This window comes from Chrysochloris asiatica, unplaced genomic scaffold (genome assembly GCF_000296735.1).
Source record: "Chrysochloris asiatica unplaced genomic scaffold, ChrAsi1.0 scaffold00025, whole genome shotgun sequence".
Lineage (NCBI taxonomy): Eukaryota > Metazoa > Chordata > Mammalia > Afrosoricida > Chrysochloridae > Chrysochloris > Chrysochloris asiatica.
Genome location: NW_006408543.1, coordinates 12,768,228 through 12,780,186, shown reverse-complemented (window position 1 = coordinate 12,780,186; position 11,959 = coordinate 12,768,228). Strand labels below are relative to the sequence as shown.

The 11,959-nt window shown below is 47.5% G+C and overlaps 1 protein-coding gene across 1 annotated transcript in view; it reads right to left on the bottom strand.

Moving 5' to 3' along the window:
* Nucleotides 1-2,448, bottom strand: part of CLMN (calmin (calponin-like, transmembrane)) — a 130,099-nt gene extending 127,651 nt beyond the window's left edge. The window contains exon 1 of the mRNA XM_006839619.1: nt 2,354-2,448. Within this exon, the coding sequence (XP_006839682.1) occupies nt 2,354-2,448 (95 nt within the window). The remainder of the gene's footprint in view (nt 1-2,353) is intronic.
* Nucleotides 2,449-11,959: the final 9,511 nt, after the last annotated feature.

Here is an 11,959-nt window from a genome sequence, read left to right as displayed (position 1 = left end):
GGGGGGCGAGGGGCGGGGCGGCGGGAGGCGGGCTCTGGCGCTTCCTTTTAATTTTTGTTTTATTTTGGCTCGGGGTGTGTGTTGGTTGGATTGTTTGGTGGCAAAAGGGCGGTGATTGAGACGCAGGGACCCGGCCCCCAGATTGTGATGTCTCAGGGGGCGGTGGGCCGGGTGACGCAACCTGGGGGTGAGCCCGCGGGGACGGGGTCCTTTCCCTGGTCCCCCTATGCCCTCTGTCCGTGTTTACGACCCCCCCCACACACACACACTTCTCCCTGAGACTGCGCACGTCAGATAGTTAGGGTCCCACGCCGCTCCCCCTGCCCATCCGGGGACACCGTGGGACCGGCAAGAAGTTGGCTTAGAGTTGGGGGGAGTCTCCCGTTTGTTTCCAGATTAGAGACTGTGGATAGAAAGGCCTCATTTCCCGGTTTTGATGTTGGGAACCCCAAAAATGTGTCCCCAGGTCCTGAGGAGGAGGGAGCAGCACCCTCCCCGGAGCCGGGTAGCCCCGGGGCTCCTAGGCCTCTGGGTCTTCCTTCCGGAGACCTCACTGGGATTTTCTGGGTTTAGGGTCTTTCTCGCTCTCTGCACCGTTTCTTTTACCTCTTGAGCATTTCTGGATCTTATCATAGTTGGGGCCCACCACTCAGAGCTGGCAAAAAACCTTTTATCGGTTTTACACACAGAAAAGCCAGGCTCTGGAGTGGTGGAATTTGCCCAAGGCGGTGGAATGAGTCCCAGCCCCCAGCTTAGGACTTGGTCCCTTTCCAGGACACTTGAAGCCACATTAAAATGGCCTCAGGTATAGAGTATTGGAGCCCTGGTGTGGCGCTGTGGGCTAATGCGTCAATCTGCAAGGTGGTTTGAACTGCAAGATTGGTGGTTCAAGCTCACCAGCTGCTCATTGGAAACCCTATACAGGGTCGCTATGGGTTGGAATCAACTCGAAGGCGATTAACAACAACAATAGAATATTATAAAAGGAGAAATATAAAAAGGCAGGTCTCACTGAAACCTTTGAACATGTGAGAGGGTGCCCATCGTGGCCTGTCCTTAGATGGAAGCCCAAGGTGGTCTCATCTGTGTTTAATGAGCAGGTAATTAGGGAGCCCAAGGGTGCTGGGTTGTGTCCTTGAAGGTCAGGAAGAAGGGTGACTCTACCTGCAGGCCACCATCTCTCCTGGGACGGAGGGTATAGTAGCCAGTAAACAAAGAAACAAGCGAATTACAGGTCAAAGTGAGTTTCAAAAAGGAAAAAATCCATTTGGGGTAACTAGCTGGGGTGAGAGAGAAGGAATACAAACAGTGAAGGAACTCAACTGGTAAGCAAAAGGTTGGAGGTTCACAGCCACCCAGAGGTGCCTTGGAAGAAAGACCTGGTGATCCACTTAAGAAAAATCAGTCACTGAAAACCCTGTGGAACACATTTCTACTCAGACACACATGGGGTGGACGCCATAGCAAGTGGTGGTGGTGAGTTTGGGACAGGGGTGCAAGGTGAAAGGAAGATCCCTAAGAACTGACATTGAAGTTAACCTATGTCAGGAGCCTCTACGGGGCGGCCATTTGGGCAGGGGGGAGGGGAAATGGCCCCTGGTGGAAGACCTGCTTGTGCACTGCCATCTTTAGGCCCCCAGAGACAGGCTGACAGTGTCTCCCACCCCTACTTCCCCACCTGGGGAAGGCAGGTGATGAGCAGGAGTGGAGTTCTGGCTGACTTTTCTGTCTCCTTGTTTCTTGTTCCCCCTGGTTTCCCAGAATGAACACAGGCTTTTGAAATCAGACAGAAAACTAGTCAGCCACCTGCCCTCGGTGCTGTTGGGCTTCTGGTTGTGTGAGCATCACACTGGGGTGGGTGAGTCTGGGGTCCAGGACTTGAGGTGGAGTCGCCTCTCCTTGACTTGAGGCTCCAGGTTCTGCCACACCCCCAGAGCGGTCTGTCTGCATCGGGGTCTTGCAGAGCCAAGCTGGACCTCACCAGGCACCATATTCCCTCAACTTTACAAATCAAGTGTCAAGTTGATTTTACACTTCAACTTCTGTTTTCATAATTGCTGTGGGGGAAAGGTGAATTCGTCTTACAGGTTTGTTGAGCAACCAAGCATGCTGTGGACTGTGGACAGAGGCCGTTTTTCCTGATCCAAAGGTGTGTGAAGACTACCTCTTTTGGCATAATGGACTCCCCTGCACTGAGAGACCATGATCAGCACTGATTGAGCATCAACTGTGGACTAGATGGTAGACATCCCCAGCTAAAGAAAGTTGTTTCCTTTCCACCAGGATGGAGTGAATTGTAGGTGGTCTTCAACACAGAACACAAGTCTGCGTCCACACTGAGTGTGAGGCTGACCTCACATAGCATATCGACATCGCCTCTTTTCCCTTCAGTGTCTGTTGGCACACAAAGTCCTCTGTGACCAGTCCCTGAGCCACCTTCTCGTCCATCTGTCCTGTTTTGACTTTCTGATCTAACGAAGCTAAGCTGCCGCGGGCTCTACCACCCCCGGTCACCTCCTGGACTTCGTTCATTTTGTTGTCTTGAAAACATTCTTCCCCTCCCTTTTTCCCTGCATGTCACCTTCCCCTGGTTTCCTTCCACTCCCTTCTGACCACCCAAGAAAACCTCCTTCGGCATCCCTAGGCCAAGCTGAAGGCCTGTCTTGTTCAGTTCCCATAATATTTGGTACCACCTCATGCGATCCCATGAGCCCTGTTATTCCAACTGTTTTCCACACTGCATTATAATTATGTTTACTCAATGGTTTTCCCCCCAATAAACCATGAAGTACCCAAGAACAAAGACCGTGTCTTACGCATTTCTCTCTCCAAGCACTTAGCGCACAGGCCCTGACACAGAGGGAAATCTCAATATTGAATGAAGAGATGAATGGGTACCCTGCATGCAGAAGGCAGAGACCAAATTGACCAGCAGTAGACCCCATGGTCCTAGGCCCAAGTCAACGCCTGGGAAAGTGGTCAAAAGTGTTTGGGTATTTGCAAGGGGTCAGTGCGTGCTGCTGAGCTGCCGTAACAACATGAGGCACCTCCTTTCTTCAGTGTGTCCAGCCTCCTGGGGCTGGAGGTCTGGCTGAGAACGAGGGGTGTGTAGCTTCCAAGAACGGCCATTTGTCTTTCATGAATTAACAGTACTCTTTTTCTCTTGGGGGAAGAAGTACTCTGCCTGAAGACACAGCTTCCCGGGAGTTTCCGGAGACTGGTTTTCTAGAAGTTTCCCAGCTCTGCTAGGATCTTTGCCATTGTTTAAAACTGGCTTGTCTTAGATTCAGAGAATCTCAGAGACCAGGGACTCCAGCAGCCCTCCCTTGTGAGGACTGAAGACATCAGCCCGAGGGGTCATGCTATCCCTCTGTTCAAAGAATTGCTAATGTCAGCAGAAAGCATGGGTAGTGATAGCCTTCCACCTTTGCATCCCAGACCCAGAAAGATGGTCTAATGTACGTTGCTAGACACTTCCAGGAAGGAACTGAAGACCGTGGGGGGGTGGGGGGGAGAGGGACCTCTGGGCTCTCATGGCTGCTGTAACTACTTAGGACCATAGCTCTTTAGCTCTTTAGCATCAGCAAAACCTACCCATAGCCAGCACTCATCTGGGCTTCAGAGTGACCTTGTAAGCCACCAGGGCAGGGGCTATGTTTAGATGGACCCTAAAGCCCAAGGACACAGGGTAAGACAAAACCCACCCATGTCAATGCCAAACGTAAGTGGTCAAGGGCATGTACTATGGACCAAACACTTACCAAGTTGGTGTTGGGCCTTTGTACTTGACTATTGTCATGTTGTGGTGCTGTAGGATAAGCACTGGATTGCTAACTGCAAGATCAGTGGTTCTAACCTGCCAGCCACTCCTTAGAAACCCTATACAGGATCACTATGAGTTGGAACCAACTCCACTGCACCTAACAATTGTTTGTAGAACATTAAAACATCTTAAAGTCCCAGCACTCACCAGTATATAAAAACCATTATAGATTTCAAATCAAGTCCAGCTAAGAGGTTGTGGAGTTAAGGGATGTTGTAAACACTTAACGTTTTCAACTGTTAACCGGAAAGACTGGCAGTTCAAATCCACGAAAGGCCAGAGTATCTATGTCTCAAAAATCAGCTGTTGTAATGAAACGCTATACAACAGGATGAATGTAAAACTAATGTTCTCCCATGTAAACTATCACATAATTCACAATAAAACATTTTAAAAAAATAAATCAGCCATCAAACCCCTGTAAAGCACAGTTCTACTCAAACACACATGGGGCCACCAAGATTTAGAATCAACTCCAAGGCATCTATTTGGGTTTGGTTTTGAGAGATTCGAGCGGGTCTCAGCTGAAATAACCCGAGATGGAACACAGCATCTCTGGGGGGGTGGGGGTGGGGCCTGCATTATGATGTCACAAGGCTGCACTAGGGCATAAAGACCCCCAGCCTCATTTATTCATCCAACAAAACACTGATTGAATGCTACCATGGCCTGGCCCGGACACTAAGCACTTGGACCAGACAGTGAACAAAACCCAGATTGTACCCAGGAACAAGAGGCCCAGCGCTCTGTGGTGTGACCTGACCCAGGAATGTGAACTTTGTGATTAGGGCAGAGACTTTGGAGGATTTAAGCAGGGGTCAGACTGGTGGGGAGAAGGGAGCCTAGGTCACAGGAGGGAGGGCAGAAATCCTCCCGATTTCAACCATGCAGGTGAGATGGGATAAGATGAAAGCTGGGCCTTGGAGACACAATCTCCGACAGCACCTGGTGGCTGGTTGAGGCATTTGGCAGCATCCTGTCCATATGTTTCTGCCTCCAGTGCTTTTGCTAGTGGATCACACCCCTCCGTTAGCGCCAGCTCCTCCACAACACCTCGAAAGCAGCTTGTCTGTCTCACCACAGCGCATCGTAGAGCTGTTGCCAAGTTCTGTTAAGACTCATAGCGACCCTGTATGGGGTTTCCAAGGAGCAGCTGGTGGGTTTGACCTGCTAACTTTGTGGTTCGCAGTCCAGTGCCGATCCTACAACGCCACACCAGGAGTCCCGTTGCCTAGAAAGTGCTCAATAAATGTTTGCTGCAATGTGAGTTGTTGGTGTGATGTTGTTGAGCCGGCCTGACTCATGGTGACCCCATGCGCACTGGAATGAAACACAGCCTGATCCTGTACCATCTCCGTCATTGCTTGGAAGCCGTAAGTGTTCACGGACTGATTTCTTTGGAAGGAGGTTGCCATACCTTTCTTTGTGGTCTGTCTTAGTCTCGCAGCTCCGCTGAAAAGCCAGGTGGTGGATATACATGAAGTGCACTGGCCTGGGCTCAAACCTGAGTCTCCCACATGGAAGGTGAGAATTCTACCACTGAAGCACCAAGAGACCCATGCATGAAGAAAAAAATTAGTTTTCAGTTTCATGAAACAGTAACTCTTCATATTCATGAAGCCACAGACTTAATTGAAAAATTGTTGATGTTGTTAAATGCCCCCGTGTAGCTCCCAACGCAATGACCCTGTATAGGGTTTCTGAGGAGCAGCTGGTGGATTTGAACCACCAACCTCGCAGTTAGCAGCACTCTAGTGTTTATTCTACAGTGCCACACCAGGAGCCCTACTAGAAAAGATCCACTTCTTAAATAGTGTGTGTTTAAGAGAGTCAGGGCCTCCTGTGTGCCTTGTTGTTAAGTTCCATGGAGTCAGTTCTTAACGCAACCCTGTATAGGGTTTCCAAGGAACGACTGGTGGGTTTGAACCACCAACCTTGTGGTTAGCAGTCAAGTGCTTACCCTATAGTGCCACACCAGGACTGCCTTAGAAATAAATACCAATTGTCTTTGCCTATCTGCTCGGTTGTTTTGCCTGCTAAACTCTCACAATCTGTTGCCACTTCCCTCTGGGAATCGTTTGGAACAGAATGTAAATCCTAGTGGCAAAGAGGGATGCTGAGAGGTAGAGGCGTTCAGGACCAAGCAGAAGGATGGAGGGAAGATGGTGTCGGGACAGACAGTTTGAGACTCCCGTCCTGCATCTGCTACACACAAGCCGGCTGACCTCAGACCAGTTCTTCAGCTCTCTGGACCTCTGTGCTTTCATCTCTAAAATGGACCTGAGAAATCCCCACTTGGCAGGATTGTCAGAAGAGAAACTATGGGGGGAAATCAATAGACTTCCTAGGAAAAGCTGCCCTTGAACTTGGGATATTACCTATAATATAAAATAGGAATGTCTTCTCTGGACTTTTAAGTCATCTTGGTAGTGCAATGCGTTAGGTGTTGGGCTTGCTAACCACAAGGTCCGCGTTACAAACCTACCAGGAGACAGCTGAGGCTGTCTGCTCCTGGGAAGGTTTTTGGAACAGTTCTACTATGTTCTATGTTGTTGTTGTTGTGAAGTGCCATCGAGCTGGTTCCAACCCATAGTGACCAGGTATAGGGTTTTCAAGGCGCGGCTGGTGAGCTTGAACCACCAACTTTGCGGTTCAAATGAGTTTGCAGTCCGGCGCATTAACCCACAGCGCCACGCCAGGCCTCCACTCTGTTCTATAGGGTGTTGAGAATTGGAATTGGCTCAATGGCCGTGAGTCAGGTTTGGTTTTTGGTCTTTGGATTTTTATTAAATTTTTTGGTGTGTCAAGGTGTGGGTGGGTGGTTAGAGGAAAAAACCCCACCCCCAAAGTCCTGTTTCTCTAAGTAGACGGTACCAATGTCCCAATTTCCACAAATAAAACTCTTGATTTCCTCCAGGTTTCCACAGCCAAAGGCTGCTTCCCTGGAGACAGCTCTACTAATTTTTTTTTTTGGCTGACATTAGAACACTATTTAAGGAACATACATTTTCCAGTAACGCAAACGATCAAAACTGGCTTTTGGTTTGTTTTCTTTTTTTCATTATCAAATGTGAGATGTTGGCACTGGGAAGGATGTGAGAAGAGGACAGATGCTGTTGAAAGGGGGAGAAAAACACCCTGGATGAGTTGTTCAGAGCAACATTGCAGAAATGTACTTTTCACTTGAAGATTTCTGAACATTTTAGAATCAGGAGCAAACCTGGCGCCTGATCATCCTGAGAAGCAATACTTTAAAAGGCACAACTTTGTGCGAATAAGATCATGTCCAGCCATCCGCCCCATGTTCGTAGTACGTGCTCAGTTTCAACAAATACAAGGGGACTTCAAAATGTTCATGGGAAATTCCATGATCTTTTAATTCCCTTTTCCATAAGCTAATTGAAACCCCCCGAATATACTGCACTGGACTGGTAACCGCAAGGTCAGTGGTTCAAACCCACCAGCCACTCTCAGAAACCCTATAGAGGGTCATTAAGAGTCAGAACTGACTCAACAACACACAATAACATTGTTCTGCTACAAAGGAGCCCTACTAGCACACTGATGGCGTGCCCTGCTGCTAACTGACGTTCAGAGGTTTCAGCCCATTTGGTGACTCCATGAACAACGCCTGGTGTTCTGTTCCGGTAAAGATGAGAGTCTTGGAAATCCTATGAGCTTCTTCTACTCTGGCCTAGAGGGTGGTTATGAGTTCAAAGCAACTTGGTGGCATTTAACAATAATTCCTGCTTTGTATTTAATGAGAAGTCTGGCATTCCTTACGAAGCTCCTGAGGTGGGTACTGTGATCCTCCTAATATGGCTCAGGAACGGAAGGCACAAAGGTTCTGGGACATACCCAAGATCACATGGGCTGTAAGTTAGTATAAAAGGGCCTTGACCCCCAGATGTTTCTAGAAACTCAGTCTGTTCTTTCTGCTCCATGTCAGCAACCTTTGACCTCTGTGATCTGGTTCAGGTGCAAGTTAACGATTCAGTGAAAAATCATTGAGCCTTAGAGAAACTAGACCACAGAGGACAAGTTCCCCAGGTTAGGTCAGGAATAAAAATAACTCCTTTTGTTGCCTGCTGCAGGGAGATTTCTTACATTTCTGTGTTATCCTAAGAGACATTCCGCTTCTCAAGTGTCAGAGTCTGATCCTGATCATCCCAAAATGGCGGCATAACCTCATGAAGAAACCACAAACATGGCTCTTCTGAGAAAGTAAATTTACTTTCTACAAATCAAATGGATTTTCCTGTGTGGGTTCCCAAGGGGAAAGGGCCAAAGCTTTCATCCAAAGCTTTTATCTCTCATAAAGATCTCCCAAATCCACTTTGGTAGCTGGTGTCCAAAGAGGGCAGCCATCACTCTAGTCCTCCCAGGACACACTTTGCTCCTTGAATGAAGAGGTGGAGTCTCATTTCCTGTCATTTGAATCCAGGCTGGCCTTAATGACTTTTTTGACCAAGAGAATAATGTGGTGGGAACCACTCAGGCTGGGTCATAGGAAGTCTCGAAGCTTCTGGCCAGTTCTTTTTAGAACAATTGCTCAGGGAGAAGCCAACTCCATTTATTTAGTCAGAGACCTCCATGCTGTGAGAAAACTGAGCTAGCCACATTTGAAGACAGTGAGTTCCCACCAGCCTTAGCTGTTTCGGCCAGCCCAGCCCAGCCCAGCCCAGGTGCCAGGCAGGTGAGTAAAAAGGCTGTCTTAGACAAGAGCTCATCTTCAGCCCAGTTAAGCCTTCAGAGGCTCCAACCACAGCTGCTCTCTGGCTGAGAAATGACAACTGAGACCCTCTCAACCCTGAAGACCCCAAGAGACAATGCCTGCTGTTTTGAGCCATTCTGTTTTGTTTTGCAGCAATAACTAGCCAAGTAACAGGAAATTAGATTCAAGTGGCAGGAAATGAGACTCCCACAGCTTCATTCAAGGAGCAAAGTGTGTGTCCTGGGAGGACTGGAGTGATGGTGGCCATCTTTGGATGCTAGCTACTAAAAATTTGAGAGATCTTTACGAGAGAAAAGAACTTTGGATGAAAGCTTTTGTCCTTTCCTCTTGGAAATCCACACGTTAAGATCAATTTGACATGCAGGAAGCACACTTACTTTCTTACTTACTAAATCCAGCTCTATTGGCCTCATAATCCAGGCCATGGTCATCTCCACCGCTGTCTTCCTGTCTCCCTGCTTCCCCTGATGTCCCCCAATCACACCCTCCAACCTTAAAATGTCATCAGAGATCATGGTACTATCTGGTTCCCATTACACTTCTCATGAGAACTGGCTTCCTCGCCACGTCTGCCAAGCTCTACAAGATCTGCCGCCTCACCCAACCATCTCTTTGAACTCCCATCTCTCCTTCTGGCTGCCTCTTCCTTTCAGTTCCTTCTAAGCAAGCCCTGTTGTTACAATGGGTCCTGAGTCATAGCACCCTATAAGATGGAGTAGAACTGCGTCTAGAGGGTTTTCTAAACAGTAATCTTTACAGAAGCAGATTGCCAGCTCATATTCCTTGGACCCATGAGTGGGTTCAAACTGCAGACCTTGTGGTTAGCAGTCTGTGGTTAGCTATGGTTGTACCACCAGTAATTCTTATGCAAACCTTATGACCCCAAAACTCCACTGAACAGAAATACATGCATATGTTGTTGTTGTTAGGTGCCATCGAGTTGGTACTGACTCACAGCGACCCTATGCACAACAGAACGAAACACTGCCTGGTCCTGGGCCGACCTCACAATTGTTGCCACACTTGAGCCCATTGATGCTGCCACTTTGCCACTCCATCTCGCTGGGGGTCTTCCTCTCCTTCTCTGACCCTCCACCTTACCAAACATGATATCCTTCTCCAGCAACTGGTCTCTCCCTACAATATGTCCGAAGTATGTGGGACGAAGTCTGGCCATCCTGGCCTCCAAGGAGCACTCTGGCTGCACTTCTTCCAACACAGATCTGTTGGTTCTTTTGGCAGCCCATGGCACTTTCAATATTCTCCTCCAACACCATAACTCAAATGCATCAATTCTTCTACAGTCTTCCTTATTCACTGTCCAACTTTGGCGTGCATATGAGGTTATTGAAAATACCATGGCTTGGGTCAGGTGCACCTTAGTCCTCAAGCTGACATCTTTGCTCTTCAACACTTTAAAGAGGTCTTGTGCAGCAGATTTACCTAATGCAATACATTGTCTGATTTCTTGACTGCTGCTTCCGTGACTGTTGATATTTGATCCAAGAAGAATGAAGTCCTTGACAACTTCAACCTTTTCTCCATTGATAAGAACACTGTTTATTGGTCCAGTGGTGAGGATTTTTTGTTTTCTTTACATTGAGATGCAATCCATACCGAAGGCTGTGCTCTTTGATCTTCATCAGTAAGTATTTTAAGTCTTCTTCACTTTCAGCAAGCAAGGTTGTATCATCTGCATATCGCAGGTTGTTAATGAGTCTTCCTCCAATCTTGATGCCACGTTTTTCTTCATAGAACCCAGCTTCTCGGATTCTTTGCTCAGCATACAGCACATGCATATGAGGGGGTGTCAAAAAAAAAAAACATTAAAAAACATTCCGTTGTCTGTGAATTCCATTTTTCCATGAACTGTTTGAAGCCCCCTCATATAAAGATGTGTTCTAGAGTATTTATAGCAATTCTTAATAGCCTCAAACTGAAACAACTCAATTATCTACCCAGAGGAGAATGGATAAGTAACAGAATACATTCATCAAGGGAAAAAACATGCATGAGTCTCCCAACCATAATGTAGATCAAAAGCAGTCAAGCGCTGTAGGATTCCAGTGAGAAAAAGAGCCAAAGCTGGCTGATCTAAAACAGATTCATGATGGATGTCCCAATGATGACTATTTGTAAAAAGAGGTGGTGGCTGGAGGAGGCATGAGGGGGTCTTATTACACAAGTGTGGGGAGTCCTTGGATAAAGCTGCTGAAAGGTTGGAGGTTCAAATCCACCCAGAGATACCTTAGAAGAAAGGAATGGTGATCTACCTCCAAAGAATCAGCCATTGAAAACCTTATGGAACACAGTTCTGACATACGGGGGCCATCAGATGACAACTGGTTTTAACACAAGTCAGTTTATTCACTATATGAGAAAGTTTTCCAATTTGTGCATTTTTCTGGATATGTTTCAATAAAGAGTTCTCTCGCTCTTGTCAAATGTCTTTTAGCCATGTTTTATCCTCCCTCTGTAATCCTCCACCTTAGTTTTTCCCTGGTTTGCTCCTCCTGGATGTCTAGATCTAGGTCTGGCTCACTTAATCTCATACAAAATGAGATGTACCTGTTGCATCAGTTAGCTTCAGCTGTGTAACAAAACACACAGTGACCTATAACAACAATCACCAAATAGCTCGTTGTCACCAAACAGCTCGTTAACAATTTGGACTGTTCTTCTGTTGGTCTCTTCCAGGTGCCCTTGAGCACCTGCAGTGAGCTGACGAAGGCACTCACAGGTATGATGGGGGGGGGGGGGGTACACTGTTGGGAAGGGCACTCCCTACCTCCTTGTCCTCTCGGCAGGCTGGCTCCAGCTCTGCGCAGTACATCTCAGAATTTCAAGTGCCACACACCTGCATAGGTCACATTTGGGGATATCCCCCTTGGCCAAAGCAAGTCCTATGGCCGTGCTTAGATTCCAAAGGTGACAAAATCAGTTTCACATCTTGGTGGGAGGAATTGTGGGCATATCTTTGGAAACTATCCATTGCTTCTGTCCTTCCCTGCCTCCACAGAAGACCAGATTTCTCTGTCGGTTCTCTCTCTTTGTTCCTGAACTTTCTTTTCAGGGCACTTATACCCTTTGTAACTATCTGTGACTCTTTCTCTGTGACTCTGAGGACAGAACATTCACCTAGTGCCCAGAACACTGGCTGGTACACTGAAAAAAAATCTGGTTCTATCAAGTTAATTCCACTCATGAGTGACACATACTGAGCTCTGTCTCGTTGATTCCAACTCATAGTGACCCTGTATGGGGCTTCTAAGGAGCAGCTGGTAGGTTTGAACTGCTGACCTTGCAGTCAGCAGTCCCATGCTTATCTTACAGCGCCACACAAGACTCCATAGCTGTCACATGTTGTTAAGTGTCGTAGAGTCACTTCCGACCCATAGTCA